The sequence below is a fragment of the Phasianus colchicus genome, chromosome 15, assembly GCF_987193195.1.
Source record: "Phasianus colchicus chromosome 15, bPhaCol1.hap1.1, whole genome shotgun sequence".
Classification (NCBI taxonomy): Eukaryota; Metazoa; Chordata; class Aves; order Galliformes; family Phasianidae; genus Phasianus; species Phasianus colchicus.
The window spans coordinates 8,947,078-8,968,182 of NC_143450.1; the positions used below are offsets into that span (position 1 = coordinate 8,947,078).

At 40.7% G+C, this 21,105-nt stretch overlaps 1 protein-coding gene across 3 annotated transcripts in view; it reads left to right on the forward strand.

Annotated features, from left to right (window-relative positions):
• The window catches only part of CSNK1A1 (casein kinase 1 alpha 1), a 33,456-nt gene continuing 12,351 nt past the window's right edge, over positions 1-21,105 (forward strand). The window contains exons 1-6 of one of the 3 annotated variants that reach the window (XM_031598075.2): positions 1-680; positions 1,399-1,505; positions 11,772-11,898; positions 13,230-13,328; positions 15,702-15,785; positions 19,066-19,205. In XM_031598075.2, the coding sequence (XP_031453935.1) occupies positions 558-680; positions 1,399-1,505; positions 11,772-11,898; positions 13,230-13,328; positions 15,702-15,785; positions 19,066-19,205 (680 nt within the window). In that variant the 5' untranslated portion in view covers positions 1-557. The remainder of the gene's footprint in view (positions 681-1,398; positions 1,506-11,771; positions 11,899-13,229; positions 13,329-15,701; positions 15,786-19,065; positions 19,206-21,105) is intronic. The other 2 variants (XM_031598073.2, XM_031598076.2) reach the window with 2 other exon arrangements.

Sequence of the window (21,105 nt, forward strand, 5' to 3'; positions counted from 1 at the left end):
TCTCCGCCTTATCCCCGCCCGCGCCGCCCCTCGCGCAGGCGCGTTGGGGACAGGAGGCGGCCTCGCCTCAGCGCGTGCGCGGGGGCCGCCCCGCCCCGCTCCCAGCGTGCCCCGCGCGGTGAAGAAGCGGCGGCTGCAGGCTGGGGGCATTTTGTGTCCGCGATAGCAGCGGTTGAGAGACAAGATGGCGGCGGCGGCGGCCGAGTGAGGGACCGGCGGCTGCCGGGACCCGGCGGAGCCAGCGGGCCTCGCGCTTCCCTTCCCCTCTCCCCTCCCGCTCCCTCGCAGCACCTCGGCGGCCGCCTCTCACCTCTCTGGAGGGCGCGGGGAGCCGAGCGGCGCCCGGCCGGGGAGCGGGGCAGAGCCGCGGAGCGGGGCGGCCGCCCGAAGGGCCCGGCCCGAGCTGAGCGGCGGGACCGCCGTTCTTCGTTCTTCTCCGCGCTCCTTCCTTCCCTCCCCTGCCCCTCCACCCTTCCCGGGGCGGCGGCACAGCCCTCTCTCCCCTCTCCCTTCCCCCGAGCCCCGTAGCCCGGAGCTCCCCGCGGCCGGCTGTCGCCATGGCGAGCAGCAGCGGCTCCAAGGCCGAGTTCATCGTCGGGGGCAAATACAAGCTGGTGCGGAAGATCGGCTCGGGCTCCTTCGGGGACATCTACCTGGCGATCAACATCACCAACGGGGAGGTAAGGGCGGCACGCACCCCCATCTGGCGGCTCGGGGCACCCGGAGAGCGGCGGTGCCCCCCTGAGGCCGGCGTTTGGCTCCTGTCCCCGGATTCGGCTTCCCGGGGCGCCGGCTGCGGAGCCGGGCGTTTTGCTCCAGACCTGGGCCCGCACCTCACGGCCTCCGGCTGGGAGCGGTTCGGCTCCTTCCCACGGAGCCGTGGGCCCCCGCCCGGTGCTTTGCTTTGTGAGAGGTAGGGAGAGGAGAGCGCCTTGTCAGTGGCCAGAAAAGTCTGTTTTCTGGCAGTCATCTCTGCCCCTTTTTTCAGCACTTTATCTCGTGTTCATCAGCAGCAGTAGAAACAAAGAAGATCCCTTGTTTCTTCAGTTCTTTTTTTTTTTTCCTCGTATTTTTTTTTATTTTTCCTCCCCCTCACTTCTCTGAGCTGTAAAGAAGAAACACCCACATATGTTCTTCTTTGCTTGTGTGATTCTGAAGATATAACATCTCCAGCTCAATTTCATGACCTGGGATGGATATTCGTGTACAAATCATCATGCTATGGATTATATTTGAAGAGGCAACAAAATGCAGGACGTTGAGTGCCAAAGTGTAAAAAAAAAAAAAATTGTAGTTCAGAGCATGGGGGAATACTGAAGTTCTGTGCCCCTGCACCTCAGTGGCAAGGCGGTGCTCGGTGGACACTCTGCTCTGATTCCTTTTTCCCTCTCACTGCAGGAAGTTGCTGTAAAGTTGGAGTCTCAGAAGGCCAGACATCCCCAGCTGCTGTATGAGAGCAAACTCTACAAAATTCTGCAAGGAGGAGTTGGCATCCCACATATACGGTAGGATTCAGTTCTATATGCCAAGTATGGTGACTTTCCTTTAATGTTCTTGTGAGGTGGGACACCACCATAAGAGACTTATTTTAGAAGGAGTTGAACTGCTGGGAAAAAGATTCCATTCTAAGCTTAACAACTACCTGGGTATCCTTGTAGCTCCCCCTCCCTGCCCCAGACTCTGTTCTTAGGCTTACGTGCTGTGCATTGAAAGTGAGATCTTCAGCAGTTTGTGAGCTATGAGAAATTCTTAAAGTGAACAGAATAAAGTATGAGATTGTTTCTGTGAGAGGCAGTGCTCTTGTGAGGCTGAGAGTTTGGAGCTGGTACTGGAAATGGCTGCTTTCTTTTGTTGTTTTTTTTTTGTTCCAACATGTCTTCCTCCTCCGCTCAGAAAATGGCGGATAGATGTGATTAACCCTCCCCCTTCTCCTGTTGGGACAAGGGACGTGCTCAGGCATGTATCTTTTCCTTTCATAGTTATGTGCAGCAAGGCTTGAGACTGCTGAGAACCTCGACCAAGAATGAAATGGCAGCCCCTTTCTGTTACCCGCAACAGATGCGTCACTAGGATTTCCGTACAGTTAAAGTGCCAGGATTAATCCCTCCCAGTTGCTTGCTAGGCAGTTTCCTTGTTTCTTATTCTGTCTGAAACTTTCAGAGTTTTCAATAATTTTCCTGATCTGGAAGTAAGTTGCTGCTGTTCTGGTGCAGCAGACTCTAGGAGGAGTCATTTCTCGGATTATTGAGGTGTTATCCTGTGTAGTTCTGACTACTAAATCCACATCAGAGTAGCCCAAGTGAAACTTCTTTCTTTTTCAGAAACATTTTGGTCAAGAGTATTTTAAAGAATTGTTTTTAAAGTTAGTGTTTGTGGTGTTTGTGCTATGTTATACAAGGAATTGGTGTCTTGTGCTACAGGAACAACTTCATTAGGGCTAATGAGTCAAACTGCAAATTCTGATTAGTCCTTCTGCTCTTAACTCATTTTGTTGCATGTGTATAAATTAGTGGTCTGTACAAACTGTAGGGACATTTGTGTATTTCAGGTTGTATGTTTTAACAAAACCTGGAAGTTGCTAGCTTTTTGGACTGCTCTGTAAACACAACTGATTGTAGACCTGATTGTATGCTGCAGTTATACAGCCTTGTTTCACCCATCTGTCCTGTTTGTGGCAGCCTTCTACAGGATTACAATGAATGTACCTGTATGAAATAGAACAGCTACAGTTACAGCAGTTGCTTACGTGTAACTAGATTTAATTTTTATTTTAGACAAGTTTCTCTTTTCTTGCATGAATACATTTGTTTCACAGCTGAGAAATAGAAATTGCATATTGGAAAGCCATCACGGTACTTAGTTTCGTGCTAAAACAAGGGTAACTGGGAGAGCAGCCAAAGCATGTGGGTATCTGGTGTTTCATCACAGAACTGGAAAAGCATGCTTTCTTAAGCTTACACTTTTTTCTGAAAACCTTTAGTGCTATAATGAGACTTAAGTTTCATGTTTTTCAAATTTACCATGTAACAAAAGTGAACTACGATTTAAAGTAAGTTCTTGAATTTGATTTAAATGCCTCATACAAGCTTTTTGTGTAAAGCTGAGATGCTGGAAGTCATGTTGAGAAACTTGTTTCCAGCTTCAAATAAAGCAGTAATCTTGTAAGAGTTCTTTCCTTTGTATTTGACGTACTTTTATCTGACCTAGCTTTCTCTATGACTGTTGTTTAAAGTCCCATCACCACAGAGGAACTAAGAACTTTCTTTGACGTATGGCCTTTGCAATGTAGTACCAGATTACAAGAATCTGGCTAAGAATTGGCAACTGGGGAAGCGCTCAAAAGAACACAGATGGCTTCTGTTGTGCTTGAGATAACATCTATTTGATAACATCAGGGGATCTTGAAGATTTCTACCTTCGGGTTCCAGCATTGTTAATCTTAAGATGAATTTTTTAGAAAAGCTTTTCAGAAAAACTTTGGAAATGTCTTTTACTGTAAATGTTAAGAATGTACATATTAGGTGTTGCTTGACTGGCTCTTTGTGCTTTTGTTGTCGTCTTGTGATAAGAAATGTGGTGATGCTTGAAAAAATAAAAACCAGTTCTGTTTATATTCTAGAAGAGGAAGCAGAGGGAGTGCTCAGTTCATGGTTTGCTTGATAAGCATTGAAACATTGTGTAGTTAGAATTCCTGGTGCTCGGAATCTGAAGGAGGGAACTTGTCTTACACAATCAGGTGCATCACTGAGGTGCTTAACCAAGCCTAGGAGCAACGTCAGATTACTGCACATGTTGTTCCAGACAACTCAAACTTTTCTGACATGAGTTTTTGGCAGCAGCAAAGCTGAGAGAACGTATGACTTTGTACTTAGGTCTCTGCATGTGTAATTGATAATACGCATTCCGCTTTTGTTTTGTAATGGTTTGCTGTCCAGTTGGAATGAGCTGTTCTTGGCTCAGTGTATTGAGAAGGATGAATTGGGTTAGGAAATTCTTTCAGTAAGTTAGTTAAATTTTCTGTAAAGTGGTACCTATAAGCAGCAACAACAGAAATGGCGTCTGATAGAAAACTGAGGAATAGTTCCAAGCTTTTCCAATTTCTGTGCTGTATAAGCTGGGCTCAACAGCATTTTTATCCTGCTGCTTCTGTGGGATTAACTGTGAGCTTTCACTTGTTGTGTAGAGAGGACTTGCTGCTTGCACTGTAACAGAACATATCATTTGCACATGAAATAGCAAAAAAATTGAGTTTAGCTTGTCTTTTATCTGAATATCTACACAACTTTAAATTCACACGGGGGGTCTTCAACTTTGCTGCAAGCTGCTGCTTTCTGGAAGAGCAGGGAGGATTCTGAACTGCTCTCTGAAATGTTACAAAACCTGGGAATACCACTGCAGACTCTGGTATGCACAAATTTTGACTATGTTATCTTCATTTTTGACAACGGGCTTTTGGACCAAGCTTAACATCTAATGATCTGGTCTACCTTAGGACATAGTGCCAAGTCTGCAATATTCTGGTAGGTTTGTTCTGATTGTTCTCGGTCATCAGCTCTTTTCTCTTTTTTTTTTTAGTAGCAAAGCATTTTTAGCTGTAATCTCGTTAACTGGGTTTTGATCCTGATAGTTTGGAATATCTGCTTTGATTCCTACATTCTTTGTCCTGGTTCAAAGAAATGAAACTGTTTGAGGTTTTGTATGTTGTTTTGTTTATGGTGTGAATCTCTTGAAGCACGCTTGACGAGAGAATTGTTTGAACCGTCTGTGGTTGCCGCTCTTGGTTTTTGCCATTTATGGTGATTATGAACAACAGTTGATGTCCTCTATGAAGATTCTTTAGATATCTTGCAAATCTACTTCTAAAAGAAAAGCAAACTTAAGATTTTTTTTCTCCTGACAACACCTTGGTATAACTTGTTACCTGCTTTCCACTAGGAATGGTGTTGTGCTGGATGTAGCTGCAGCTGTTGGCAAGCTATGTCTTGCAAAGAGAGGGTTGACTGTAAAACAGATGATGCTTGTATTCTGTGGGCAGAGCTGGAGAGGTGCAGTACTCAGCTGCATCCGAGGCTTATCGGGGAATATTTGAGTTTAGTCACTGCTATTGACTTTTGTTTTTGCAGGTTGAACAAGTAAAATCCTACATTTCTTACTTGACAGTGCAGTAAGTTCTTGCAAAATATTTTGAGGTTGAGAAATTAAATATTGTCACTTACGTGTTGCTACATAATGTCCTAAATCATGTGGCATGTTTTAAAGCTGCTGTCAAAGAAGTCAAAGTGTCTCAGACATCATGGCTCTCATTAATTAGTGCCATGCTGGTGGATAATCTGTTAATAAGCTTCTGCCCATATTCATCTTCACTAAATAATACACACAGTGGAAAACCACAGTCAAGCTCAGTAATTTTGAGATGGTTCTTACAGTGGATTTTTCCCTGAGCATTTTAAATTCTATTCTTAAAAATTGGTAAATGTATTTCTTTCAAGCACCTTTATACTGAAGGACAGACCCACTGTAGTAGATAAGAGCAGCATTCCTGTTCTGATAGCTCAGTGTGAAACTGAAATTAATCCCTGAACTTTTACAGCTAGGAGTGAATGTCTTTTAACCAAATTTCATGTTTTATAACAATTTAAACTTCTGTTTTAATTGGTGCTCATGGACGACTTAAAAGCAGCTGAGAGAGACCCTGTTTTTCAATCATTTTTTTCGTCTTGCCTTAGTTCATCCTTTGCAGAAACAGCTGCAGAAGTGTGCACTTGCAGTTCAGTGTTAACTCCATTTGGCACAGATGATCACAGAAGTCCTACAGAAAGGGTCTGTTTTCCTCCACAGTGTTTGCAGTACATGCTGTAGATTAATGGCGTACCTTCTCATCTGAACTGAGCCTTTTGACTTCTGTGGAAGAAATGTGACTTATGTTCCCCTTGCTTCCTACCAGCTGTTAGTTTACTTCATAAAACAACTAGCAAAGCAGCAAGTCATAGAAGTATGTATGCAACATAAGACCAGGCAGATGAAATTTCCCTTGTGCTTAACGGATGAATTGCATTGGCATGCTTCATGTACTCATATTTTTCTCATAACTGTACAAAAAGTGATACAAAATTTTATTTATATCCTACCTAACTTGATAACATAGGGTGTTCTTTGCTATTTCTTTATTTAGTACTTGAGTGGCCTAATTCATACTCACCATGGCAACTAATGTTAGATGACATCTGTTAAATATTCCACTTCAGTATTTCAGTCATGCCGTGTTATGTTAGGTTCATTTATGTTACCGATTCCAAGCTGGCTAGCTTGAAGTGCTAGTTGAAGTGCTTTTCCAGCTTTAGGGAAATAGAGAATATGTGGCAATGTAGACGTGAATCTGAGTGGTAGATTGCCTTCCTCATGTGTGTTGCTTCCATATCTGTTAAGACTCAAATTAGTGTACTTCTACAGGCAGAATATACTCGGTGATTTGTTTGTAACATCTGTATTTCTCAGGAGTTTGGCCTGAGAAGTCTAGAACGTGTTTGACCAGAAGAGATTACTTTCGGTCCTGTTCCTGCTTGTTTTGGTTAACATGCAGTTCTTCCTGTGATTCTGGCACAGTGCTGACTTCCCAGGCCAGCACTCATTGCTCTGTGGTTGGGAAGAGCCTGAAGATGAGTGCTTGTACCTGTAGGCAGTTGGTACCCATTTACTACTTCTTTGATTTCCTTAATGGCTGCCTCCCTCTTACAGGCATCCTGTATGTACAAAGAGCAGTTGCATAACTCATGACTGGCTTGCTGAGCTGTGTGATCACGATTGCTAGGTTCACCACCTTTCCATCCATTTTGAAGTCCTTCTCTGTCCCTGTTCTGCTTTGTATTTCCTTTCCTGACTGTCTGACACGTGTTGTTTGTGGATTGCTGCATGAAGGAACATCAGTACTGTGAGCATTGACACCAGCTCCTGCCCAGTTTCTGTTGAATACCTGTGTTTGCATTGGTTAGGATTGCTGATTTTTTTTTTTCAGTGCTGCTTGTGGAAGTATATGATTACAGGGAGGTCTGTGTTTTCCCTTTCGTTATCTTATGCCCAGTTAGGAGAGTTTTGTGTAAATGCTGTAGTGATTGCAGAAATGGAATATTTTCAGTGCATTCATCACCTCACTGTCATTTGGTTTTATTTTGGACATTGAATCCTGTGTGCTCATGAGGTTTTCCAGACTTGTGTATTCACCCTCATGTGCGAACTGACTTGTCAAACTTATCGATAAGGTTATCTCAGGAAATCCTACTAGTTCGTTCCAGCTTGCTTGTTTTTATTCCAGTAGTGTTTCTCAATCCACTTTCATTTAACAGTCTCCACTTTTTTGTCATATTAGCTCTTGTCTGACATTTGAAAGCCAAAATGCTGGGAAACTAATTGCATAGAACTAGACAGAATAATGGTAGGCTGACATAGTACAAATAATGAAATTAGCAGAAGTTAGTAGAATGTTGAATTGCAAAGCGACCTTTTTTATTGAATGTTGATATAATTGTTTCTGGATGCCTTTTCATAAATATTATATTTTTGCTTGAATTCCAGAGTCTAAAGGCTTGCGTCCATCTAAGTTCTCTCACAGCAGCATTGTACTTCTTTGCACTGAGGCACCAGGATGCTTTTTTTGTTGTCGGACACGAGCAGGACCTCCTGCAGTTCCAGATGGCTACAGGAATAGTCAGTGGTGGCAGTCAAATTCACAGAAGCCAGTAGCAGAAGACCAGATGCTTGGCAAAACAGGTGTCTGAGGAGAGCTTTTATTAATCTGAAACAAGACAGTCTTGTTATAGTTGGTAGTAGGAATGCTTTGTTCTGACAGTGAGCTGATGTTCTGGTTTCACGCATACTGTAACCTTTGGGTGAAGTGATGCTGCCTTGTGCTCGTGCCTTTGCCTTGGTAGTTTCAGAGCACCTGGGGTTTGGGTTTTCTTTGCTGGTCACCAACAGCTGTCCAGTGAGTACTTTTGTTCATTGATGTTTACATTTGTCACTTCTTAAATATGAATTTCCTGAATGCTTTTATTTATCGCTTAAACAGTTTGCTCAGTTTTGGTGGTTGTAACTACAACAACAAGGTAACAGTACCAGCACAGTTGATCAATGCAATGCATAAAGCTACTGATTATCTAATGAGGGTGTAGAAGTGGCACAGGAGGCTGCAGCTGGGCCTTAGTTTCTCAGCCTGTTTCTCAGTTTTGCTAACTCTTTGACTTCTTTATTAACTGGTTTACCTCAGTTTGACTCTTTGAAGGAAAGAAATGCAAAATGTGAATAGGGTAATAACCAAATATTTTATTTTCTTAAAGTTGTTTTTAGACATGTTTTCTCAAAGGCTTCTTTTACCATTGGCATTATTTAGGAACCATGTGCTTGCTGAAATAGAGACGGTACGACTTCTAAAGATGCATCTCTGCAAGCAGAAAAGGATTTAAGCTTGGGTCAGGCTGACCTACAGTCTTTGCTACTAAGTGCTAGATGTGCATCAGTACTTTGCTTGTCTCAAGGTTAGTTAAGGGAATAAAAAAACAGTTGAGTAAGTGTTCATTTGTCATATGATCTGGCTTCATACTTCACTGGGTGGGATTTGGAAACCAAATACTTTTAAACTATTGTATCATGTGACTTAGTTGTTTAGCATAGAGCTGCAAATTGTTCAGGATGTTACAAGAAGTTTTGTGAGTATATGGGAGCTGTGTAGCAGGCTGCTAAACCACGTGATTTGGAAACTTGTTGACATGGTGAGTCTTGGTCTTCTAAGTGAGATGAGCTGCTGAAGTCAAATGAAGGTCGCAGTTCACACTTGATAATGTTCTAACCACAAAAGCTTTGGAAAGAGTTTGCTTCGTTTTTTCACTTTGTTTTTATAAACTATGCTCTAACTGATTAGTAGCCTTGAACAAAGGAGACATGGGAGAGTGACGAAGCATTTCTATGCACACATGAGCTTAGGCACACCCCACAGCTTCAGTGTGGACTGTGTATCTTAATGGCTGTGTCAGGGCTTACTGTGCTACATGGAGTGTTCAGAGATAACTCCTAGCTCTTACAATAATTGCACTGTCCTGCTAATAATTAGTGAAGCCTTCCAGTAAGGTCTTCTCCAAATGTTTGGGAAAGCTGATAAACTGTATTTGCTGTAAGCTATATATATTATTATATATATATTCACATAAGTAGGTATAGATGGACCTGTGCTACAGAACTGAAATTGTCTAATTATGCAGTATGTCCTAATGGGACATGGTCACTGTGGAAGTGAGTTAGAATAGTGCTGATCATTTTTCCTAGTCTAGGGATTCTATATTGCTTTTGAACATATGTGGCATGTAACTAATACACAGAGTTATTGTGTAACCAGAGTGAACTGTTAAGTTGTTAAATATCTTGTTCCTGCTTTCTAGAACTCTCCTTGCTTAAAAAATACTGCTGCTGTTCTCTTCTCAGAGAGAGAGAAATTCCCTGTTTCTGGGTGTGTTTAGAAGAAAATGTCTAATTGACATGTAGAAGGCGTGTTCTGAGGTTCTTGTAGCATCTAATCGTTATCTAGGGCTTTGTACAGTCATTCTTTCCTACTAGTAGTTTGCTTCCAGCACTGCACCAGCAGTAGGGCTTGGACCACAGAGATCTCTGGAGGAGACCAGCCTTTTTTCCAGAGGTGTGCTCCATTTGGTGCTGTGGTGCTCTGCGCTTTACCCCCACAGCATTAAAACTTGCATGGCAAAGCACACGTCCAAAAGGTGTAATCATATGCCATCTTACAGTGACTGTGGGATCAACGAGTACTTGCCAAACTCTTGAGCATCATAATTTCCAAGGATTCCTAAGAAGAGCCAACACTTGTAATGTTTTTTCTTGTGCTGCCAGCAGTAGCAGCTACTGGATACGCTGTGAATGGACCTGATGTAGCCTTACTTCTTAATCTCATTTTCCCTGGAAATGTTCCAAGGGAAATGAAAACTGAGTGTTAGCAAAGTAAATAAAGCACGGGTGACTCTGGTATTCTAGCAGAAGTTTCACTTGCTGTCAGTGCAATGAATAAATGGGGTGCTCTACTACTTGAGGAATTATAGCCCTGTAAGCATGAAAACTGGATGTTTAGAAGTCCTGTTGTCTTTGTCTTGAAAAGTTGATTCTGCTTTTCAGAAATATTAAGTGATCAGGAAATTTTTTTTAAAAAAAGTTCCTATGCCTCTGCAGAAGTAGGCCAAATGAAGGTTGTGCAACCAACCTGAGTTGTTGTGTGTGCTAAGCAGGGAGATCCTTATAGAGGAACCAAATCAAATGCTTTTCCCAGGGTAGGGTTTCCTTTCATCTGCTTAGCTTTTCTCTTTTGTGATGCTGTAACTGAATTTTCTTAGTTCAGTTGATGGCTGGTATAAGGTTGTTTTCCCTTGGACTGTGCTATTGGCTATTGAGCCATTACTGTAATGAACAATTACAGTCAGCACCTGATTGTAAGCATTCCACTTCTTAAAGCAAAACATGGTTTATCTGAATCTGGATTTACTCTTTAGAATGGCAGGCCTTAGTGTTTGGATTCAGTTTATTTTTCACAGTGAAGCTAAATTTCATGGCAGAATATCTAGGCAAATCATCCAGTCCAGTTTTCATTGCTTTGGTTGACTGCAGTGTTTTCATTTTTGAACTGTGACCTCCAGAGTTGTTTATTGACCCTCGTCATAACTGCTCAGGTTTGCGAAGGTGACTCTGATGTCATAGTGAGTAATTCCTGAAACAAACATTCTTTTTTTTGTCCCAAATTGACACATCAGACACTTAAGGGTTGATCCTACTGCCTGCTTCGCTGTGATTGAAAGTGTATATGTTGCAACAACTATTTCTGCCTCTGTAGCACTCAACTGTCTTTCCTTGTATCGTGTTAAAAACCTAGTAAAGAGTTCTTGTCATTTACTTAGTAGTACAGCAGTAGTTGATTGATATTTGCTAAACTTGAATGAATAAATGAGGAGGTAGTATGAGTTAACTGCATGAATTCTTTTGCACTGCAGAGATGCCTTACATGAAACAAAACCTAAAGCAATTAACAATGCTTCTGTGAAATTAAATAATGCAGGAAATAAAGATAGAACTGTAAGATGTCCTGCTGATGAATTTCAGTTCAGTTTTTGAGTTATGTACTGAAAACTCAGTATGTTGGCTTGTAATGCCTTCTGCTTTGATTGTGTTAATTCTGATGTTTGGTGTTTCAGTTGCTGCTAAAACTTAATGTTTCTACTTCAGGGAAACTTAAACATGCCATACACTGTTGTCAGTTTCAGTTTTGCCTTCAGACTTTGCTTCCAGGAAAGTAAGAGTGACTAATAACTCTTTTTTAGTTAACTCTCTAGATTGAACATAAGCCAGCAATGTGCTTTTGCATTGAAGAGGGTTAGTGGCATCCTGAAGTGCATCAGGAGTGTTGCCAGCAGGTACAGGAAGATGGTCCATTCCCTCTACTGAGGCCACACCTGGAGTGGTGTGTTCAGCTCTGAACTTCTGGGAATAGTGGAGATGTGGGAGGACTGGAGAGTGTCCAGCGTAGGGCTTCTAGGGTTTAGAAATGTTGAATGTTCGAAAAGCATCTATTGGTTTCCAAAAATGCATTTTGAGGATGATCACTTCTATATGTTCAGGAACATAACTCCCATGTGACAGTAATTGAGCTGCTTGTCTCACTCCTGTTTACTGATGGCTAAGGCTCAAACTTGTATGATTCTTGCTAATGCTAAACACGTTTCTTTTTTCAGGTGGTATGGTCAAGAAAAGGATTACAATGTTCTAGTCATGGATCTTCTTGGCCCCAGTCTTGAAGACCTCTTCAACTTCTGTTCTCGCAGGTTTACGATGAAAACAGTACTTATGCTAGCAGACCAGGTATGTACAGGCATAAATGTGAAGATGTCAGAAAGCCTGAATATTATTTCGTGTAGCATGGTTCTCTTTAAGTAGGTTAAATAATGTGTTAAACTGCCTTGTGTTAGTTGAGATGCTGTGCTACTTTAAACTTACTCAAGGCCTCAGTGGTCTGTTAACTAAGGCCTCAGGAGTGCCTATTTAGTCTTTGTCTAGTAATTGACATTTCTTCAACTTGGTTCTGAGAGTACAGCTCTTGAAATAGCCACTTGCTGTTTAGTAAATAGCTTGGTTGTACTCTCCTCAGCTATTTGGAAGGCAGTAAGAGGTTTGTGAGTTGAATTTTCAATGGCAATTTAAATTTAATCTAATATTACATAATCGGTGTTAGTACCAAGTTGTCACTTAGCCAGAGCTCGTAGAATCCCAGGCGTATGGCCAGAGAAGCTCAGGGAGCTTGTACAGAGACAAGATCAGCTGTCCCCTATCTCTGCTGCTTTAAATGGCTGGTATGCTTGCTCTAGAAAGAAGCATTTACATGCTCACTTAACTAGAGTCAAGGTGTTACGGTGTTTCTGAGGAACCTGTGCAATTCTTGTGCAATATTCCTTTGTATGGTGAATATTAAGTTTTTGTCATCTGGGAAAAGAAGGGAGATGTATGAGGTCAGCACACAGAACTGGGTTTTAGGACATAATAAAGTAGAACAGCTGTCAAGGATATGATGTTATAACATACTTAGCTCACTAAAGGCTATGTGAAGTGCAGCTGAAAAGCTGTTCCATATAAACTCATGTGCTGTGATCTCACGCACAGGAAATAGCACAACCATTTATGAGGCTAAGATGTGCCAGAATTTCTCTGTTGCTCACTGTCATTCTTGGATTGTAGTAGTCAGAATAAGATGGGCCACAATCAAGTTGTTACTTGCTCTAAAAAAGTAACTGCGAAAGCAGTACTTAGTGATAAGTGAATAACTGAATGGATTAATAACTGAGATGGGTGCTGCGTGAAGAAACAAGCTTTAAAATTGTCTCATGGTAGGTATTGAAAAGCTTTGTTTACACTGCAAAAATAAATTACTCTTTAATTGGACACTGTACTTAGATGATGAACTTGAATGTCTGCGAAATAATTTCAGGTATTTAATCTTCCAGCTCACAACCACTATGGAATTTTAACACGTAAAAGGAATTTCTTTAGAAAGCGTATGAAGAAGACGTGGTTTTCATTGAGCAAATTATAAACTTAAATTGCAGTGAAAAGTAGCACTGAGAAGTTATGCTGAATTGTAGGCATAAGTGAATTGTGTTGCTCTCAATGAATCTTTCTTAATGTTTTCTGTTTTACAGATGATCAGTAGAATTGAATATGTGCACACAAAGAACTTTATACACAGAGACATTAAACCAGATAACTTCCTAATGGGTATTGGGCGTCACTGTAATAAGGTTAGTCTAATGCTGTATTTAAAAGATTCAAAGAGAATGGCTATGTTACTTAATTTAAGCTGCACAGCCTTTTTACTCATTGCTGAAGCTGATATATTGAATGCTAAACCATAAATCTTTGTGAGAACTTGGCTAACTTGGCTTTGTCAGTGTCCACTGCTGAATGCAGTGTCATATGTCTGTGGCTCCCTGACCCACACTGTGGGATGGACTTGGTTGCAAGATGGGTTCAAGTCTTGCAAAAAAATCATAAATTAACCATAGAGAGTACTTTGCTATTTTTATCGGTGATGGAGTTTCGCTGTTGAGATGACTGTTGTAATAGCATTTTTTCTTAATAATGAAGTCAAATCTTTGACTTTCGGGCTGACTTCCTGGGATGAAAAGTGATTGTGCCAACGTGGGAGCTCCTGGCCTACCAGTCATCAGGGCAGTAAGACTTGTGGTGACAGACTGGTAAAGCGGACTCTTCAGCCATCAGAACTGTGGATATGACTACTAGTCAACATGTAGATCAATTGTCTTTATAAATAAATGAATTTATACTAATATGTGAATGAAAAACTTTATAGAGTACCTGAATATATTGTACAAGAAAAACTTCATTTAGTTTGTGAAGAAAAGAAGGGGGATGGGGGTGGGAAGTGGGCTATAGTTGCACTGTTTGGATGGTTAAAAAGACTCAGAAGTGCATGTTTCCAGATGTGTGTGGGGGGGAAAGTTTTCTTCTACATGAGCTTTTATTTTATTTTTAGTCTTAAGTAAAATATGCTTAATCCTGCAATTTGTATGTTGAGCTCGGGCAGACAGGCAGCATTGGCAATGCATTAAGCATGCTACTTAATAGAAATTAACTTCAGGACAAATGTACACTATCAAGCTGTTTATTGGAAGCAAGATTCCCACTTATTTTCTATATATGCCATTAGAGAATGTCTAATCTCTTTAGGCACTACTAGTATTTAAAATGTTTACCTTTGTTTGCCTGTATGAATGCCAACTTCAGAGCCACGAACACTAGAAGGGGAAAATGTATTAACATCAGGTAACAGCTCGTCTGAAGAGGTGCAGTGCACTGAATGTTTAGATGCAACCATTGTTGGAAAAGCTTGTAAGCCTAATTGAAAGGCAGTCTTTATGTAATTCTTTTGCTATTAAACTTTACTCATTCCCAAGTTTCATACTTTCACTCTGTAGAGCTCTATTTTTCTCTGCTGTGTCAGACAGTTAGGCTCCTTAATTTTCTAACCAAACTTAGAGTAAAAATAGCTTTTTTTCTAGTTTTAGTTTCTGTTTTCGAGTTGTTCTTTTTGGGCCATTTATCTGTACTTTTGCAGTTATGCTAGGTTAGCATTGCTGTGCTTTGTTTCATCTTCATTGGATTAATGGCCTAGAAGATACTGCTGTGCTTACTTTAGTGGAAGAACACATTAGATTTGCATCAGCTGGGAAAAAAAAGCCAGTAAACCATTATTTTTCTTCTTTTCCCATTAGTATACTAGTTAGAGAGCCATGCAGCCTTATGGTGGTAAATACTTCCTGTGAGCTGTGAGTATGGGCTTTGTTACTGATGCAGGGTTTTAGAGATCAGAGAGGCACTTCTTGAGAGAAATGCAAATTGACAGATTTACATGAGCAAAATGAGAAACGAGTTAAGTTTAGCACTTAGGTGTTCTGTCTAGGGACAATTGCCACCACACAGCGTTTGCTCCTTTTTGTAGTAAAGAATAGTTCAGGGTTTTTTAAAGATGACTGTACACTACCTAAATTAAAATCAGCCACAAATACTAGAATAGCATGGTAATCTTGTTCCAGTAGCTTCCTGTCAGTTGTATTAAAAACATACACATATTCAAATTCTAATTTGGTTATTGGGAGAAATTGTGCTCCCGCCTTAAAAGGTGAATTTTCAGCTCTGCTAGAAATAAGCCCTGCATGCTTATGAAAGTAAACTTTAAGGTGACTAAATGCCTTCTACCTCTTCCTTACTGAAGATTTACTTTTTCTAAATGTCTTTCGGGGGAAGGGCAGTTTATGGAACCGAAGGATGCTTTTGTAAGCAAAACTTCAATTTCCTTTTTTAATAGAGCCAAATGTCACCATTGTTATCCCTGGCCAAGGCAGTGCCATTTTGGAGCGGCTCGCAGTTGAAATTTACCCTGCCATATCTTTTAAATTTTCTCCTTACAAAAACAAATTTAAAAAAACCAAACCAACATAGCTATTGGAAAGCTACAGAGCTTGGTGGAAGAAGGATGGCATTTGGCTACCCTGTTCTTTCTCAAACGCCTCGGTGTTGCCTGTCTGCGCCGGCCATTGTTGCAATGTAAGCAATACTGTTTGATGCACTGCCACCCTCTATTGTTTGTTCAGTGTTTAGAATCTCCAGTGGGGAAGAGGAAAAGAAGCATGACTGTTAGTACTTCTCAGGACCCATCTTTCTCAGGATTAAACCAGGTCTGAACTGTCTCCTATTCCAACCTCAACCCCAAATTCATGTGCTTTATTTTTTGTTTTGTTTTCGTTTTGTTTTTTTTTTTTAATCTGGAGAATGTAGATCTTGCAAAAGCACCTCTTATGTTGGCATTATTCAGACATACTTGGCAAACATGTAACATTACTAAGATGTTTCCCTGTGGCGCTTGTTTAAATTGTGAAATTATTTCTAAACTTGGTTTTAAAAAGGGCTAAATGTGTGTGCTTGATTTCAGATGCAGAAGCAGATTTTATTTCTGTCCTTTATAACTGAAAGACGAAGTCTTGGATATGTTAAAGAACAGACATGCCACCCCAGTGTAATAGCAGGGCTTCTACACAGACACCTACACAGGTGTCTGTTTGCCTTCCCATTGGGTTCCTGCAGCATCTTCACACACATGAACAAGTTCTGCTGTTGTGTCACCCAGACTTTTTCCCATACCATTTTTCTTCAAAATCTTTCCAAATGTGTGATAAGCACAACAGATAAAAATATGAGAGTCCTTATAAAATTACTCCAGTGTCTTGGAGAAGTGTCTAGTGCTAAATGTAGTACTCTTGACTCTTAAAGAAAGATGAATTGGAAGCAGATCAAGACATATGCCTCTTTCTAGCAGAACAGCTGGAAATTGCTGAATATGTATCATAGCTGAGGAGTTTGGCTGAACAACAGCCCATAGTTTTCCCCAATAAGTCTTCAAGTATTAAATCCCAGCCAGCTAGCTGCTGTATGCAGGCTTAGACTTCTGTTTTCTGCTTCTGAAACTCACTTATCGATTGAAGCAGAGACTCTGATCTACTTTTGTCGTTGCTCTTGGCAGAAATCTTGCCCTACTTTTCCAGTTTCCTACTGATCGTGCAGTAAGCAGAGCTAAGGTGGCATGAGGTTATCTATGGAAAAACTTCTTTGCTGGCTGGCATTCTGTGTTCTGTATTCATCCAAATAAGACTTTGTCTTCCAGTGTTCCTCCATTTGAGATTGACTTAACTCCCTTGACTTCCATCCATCTAGAATAGGGAATACAGCATGAGCCTGAGCTAGAGAAGAGTAAAATCTTCCCCGGAGAGATCAGTGTTGTCAAATAATAACTTGACTAATGTGTGAAGCAGAACTGTATTACAAAACTGATTCTATTTTATATGTATATGTCTTTAAAGAGGGCTACTCGTACTGCTTAAGAGAATGTATATTTGCCTTGTTCAGGGCTAATATTCAGAGCTTGTAGCAGCTGTGCAAGAGGCAACATCACTTAGTTTACTTCTCTGACCCTTGAGGGAAGTTATCTTAAGAAGTCTGCTAAACAAAGAACAAACACCAACTCTTTGCATGTTAGAGGTGTGCTTTCAGTGTTACCTATATTCATTCACAAACTGTGACTTTGTCCCTTCGTGCCATTAACTAATGGCAAGAACCCCAGGATTCCAGAAAGAATGTAAGGGCTTTGAATCACTTTGCTTGTAATTAAATTTGTACTGAAAAGATTCCGTGGGTGAAGTCTTCAGTTTCCTTCCTTTTCTAGGCATAGTGCTTTACTTAAGCTAATTGGCAGAGGCCTTGCAAAGTAGTTGTTGCAAACTATACATCAGAGACTGTCATGAAATCATAGACCTTTCATCAGAAAATGCAGGATAGCCTCTGAGAACAAGCTTTGCTTCTAAGAAAGTTGCATTTGCACCATAGTAATCACATACAAGCTTTATGCTCTTTGCTTGGGAGTTTAGTGTCCACATTGCTCATTTCCTTGTAGCTTCAGATCATCTTCATGCTTACTTAGCCTAGTGGGTGCAACAAAGAGAAGACCCTCACCTTTCCCAAGCTGTTGTCTGACTGGTGGAATTCATTTTTAAAGTCTGTTTGAACTCCTCTTGCACAGAGCATTCTGGGCCTTCAGAGTGACTTTTCCATAGAACTGTTTGTAAAAAGCAGATGAACAGGAACTTTGTGAATAAATCACAGTACAACGTCAGCTTAAGAATTTCTGCTCTAACATCAGCCATTTAGCTTTTAGCTTTTTTTGTCTTGTCTAGACTGCTACAGTTAGAAAACTGTTCAGCCAGTATTTTAAGAGGTGTCTGCTGTGCTATTCAGAAACTCTTTTGGTTGCCTTGCAATCTTCCATGTTGAGTGTTTCTTTTTATAGGTCATTCCAGTGTCAGTGTACTACACTGACCTGTTTCATTCTTGAATGCAGATACGACTGCATGTGAATCCCTGTACTTACTTGTGTGGAAAGTGGTATCTTCTTTTCTTCATCTTTAAGATGATGCTGAGCAGGTTTTTACTGAGAACTTCTCAATTTGTATCTCTTCTCTCCGTCATCTTCCTTCCCCTGCTTACTTCTGCAGCATTCACTAATTTGCAGGGGTTGTAGTCCCTGATCCCCTGTCATTAATCCAGTATTGAAATCTGCTCAGCCAGATGATGAATAGCTTGAATACCAACTGCTAGAGTTTGAAATGTTCTTGTGTATTTCTGCCTCAGCTTTTTATTTGCCTAGTCCTGAAATCTTGTCGCACGAAGGTACTGTCTGTATTAACATGTGGATAGACTGACTGTTAGCACACTAATTAGCACGCACTCAGTTGTTGCTAAATACCAAGTCATTGAGCAAGCTTGATTATTAGAAATCTAAATTGGATTCTATGCACTAGGCTCTAGCTTCCTGGCTGTATTAATTTCATCAACAAGAGTTTCATGCTGCTGTTTCATGTCTTCTGGTAGTCTTGCGAAGGGCATGTTGTTGAAGGCAAGATGTCTTGTTTGCTGCTGGAGGTTTTGGCCTTCTGCTCTGCAAAATGGCCAGTGTTCTTTACAATACATGGAAAAGAAAACAGGATGTGCATCATTTGCATTAAGCTGCTGAGCTGCCATTAACTCTCTGTACGTGTAAAATGCTCTGTAAGAGTGGGTTTTCCTGACGTACACTGACGCAGTTAGTTCTTCTACATTGTGCACTGTAGTTATTGAGCTAATGTGATACAAACTATAATAGTAACAAAATAAATGTAGAGCTAAACTAGAGATGCTGAATAGCAGTCTAATCTGTTCCACTGGATTGAAAAAAGGCTTGAACTAATTCACTGTTAAGTTTTTGAACTTGTTAGTTAAAGCTAGTTGTGACTGCGCTGTTACTTTGCTTCCTTGTAACTGTAGGCTGTTATGTTGTGTGGATGTCTTAAAGTGTAGCTAATGCCTAGTGAAATTGGTTGGGGATTCCTTGTGTATAAGTATAATGTGTTTTTATTTTTCTTTTCTAAGTTATTCCTTATTGACTTTGGTTTGGCCAAAAAGTACCGGGACAACAGGACAAGGCAACACATACCGTACAGAGAAGACAAAAATCTCACTGGCACAGCTCGATATGCCAGTATCAACGCACATCTTGGCATTGAGCAGAGGTGAGTTCAAAGAGATTGCAGCCCTGAAGAGCACAGCAGTAAGATGATCTTATTTGTAAGCTTCTGAAATTTCTAAACTAATTTTGTATGAGTAAATGTATATATCCCTTTGCGAGTGTTTTTTCCATTTGGCTCCTTGTGCAAGGATAGGAAACCAAAGCACCTAATTTGCTTCTTGGAGTGATGCTCTCTTGCTAGCATGAGGTGGATGTTCTGTGTACTTTTCATTTTAAGGACAGTCTATACTGCTGTCTCCTCGCAGATGATATCTCCATTTTTGTGATTGTGTTAGCACCTGTCGTGCTGCTGGTGACTGATTTGGGATATGCAGTTCTATTACCAGAAGGACTTGTCTGAAGCTGATGTTCTCTGACCTCCTATTAATTATCAAACTATTGTTTGTCCTTTTGCCTGCAAGCAAGACTTCATGATAGTATTACAACTCCACACATGCCACGTTTCAGTTTCTGCTATGTTCTGCTCTGCATAACAGTAGTTGCAGCACTGTGTGTATGTATATGTGTACAACATATTTTATCTTTACTTTAAAACCACATTTTTAGTGTCTGGATGAAAAAGTATTGCTGCTACAGAATTCTGGCAGCATGCTAGGTAGCACTTCAGGTTCTTTGGAACGCTCTTGTTAGGTATGAAAGAACAACTTGGATCTGTTCTTGTGTGCCTAGTGTTATACAGCAGTGTAATACCGTGGCTTTACCATGTGATGCTGAGGACTCCTCAAAAATGTCATAGATGTCAGTGCCTATGATCTTGAATTTAATCAAGACAGCAGTGACAATTTCTAGTGGTAGTGCTGACAGAAAATGCAACTTAAAAATATTTGTTTCCTTAAAAAAAAAAAATCATATTTCATCTTTGCTTTCACTAGGGTTCCCTAAGAGTATTTTATTGTCTGTCAGTATCACTGTTTAAGCTTACTTGACCTGTGGGTCAGGTAGTGTAAATGATAGGGGTTATTTCTGAATTAAATAGATTTTGCAGAACTTTAGCTATTCTTGTAAGAGAAGTCATGCTAGCCTTCACAGTGAAGGGAGAGAACTGCAAAGGATTACTGCTGTTGAGTTTGTTTGGAGGTCTCATACCATTCTCTGCTGGTATGGGAAATTCTAGTATAATTAGAAATGTAGTTTGGTCCATGCCAGTTTATGAAATTGCGTCTATCAAGCTAACAGTGAAGCAAACAGATAACACATTACTGTAATCAGGAAGAACCAGGTCTGAAACATATGGCAGAATGTTCCAACTGTTATTGCTGTAGTTACAGAACATGTTTTCCTATATGTAGTAACAACTGTTCCTAAGGAGCTGTTTGCAGTGTTCTGTTTCTTGTTACAGTAATGGAGAGTATCATCCTGTTTTCCAAATCCTGAAAATAATTTTTATTATAGTACATCCAAGTGTAATATTTCCACTGAAGATCTCAAATGTTTCCTACTACAAAATCATGCAATTGAACATTAAAGAATGAACTAGGTGAGAGAAAGAAGCCATTAATCTCTTGACTGATCATGAATCTGCCACTGCTTCCTCAGAAAATTTAGTCTTGTGTCATGACCTCATACTAGTTCACTGGGTTCTGCTGATGATTAATAGACAAATCTAGTAGAACTGAAGTTTCACAGGTGGGGATTGTGGTCTTTGTATCAGTTCTCATCCCTCTGACCTTGACTGTGGCTTCATGTTACAGCTGAGATGACTTGAGAGCTAGCTCCTGTCAAAAGGAGGGAACCAGTCTTCCAGCCTTCAACCCTGACCACAGCTAGTGCCCTTTGTAGTGCAGTGGATTAGAAAGACAAACCGATTCTCTTCTGCAGTAACTTCCTGTAGTAATTCCCCAAGGGGTCAAAGAGATGGAACAAGCATGGGGTGGTAGGCAGGC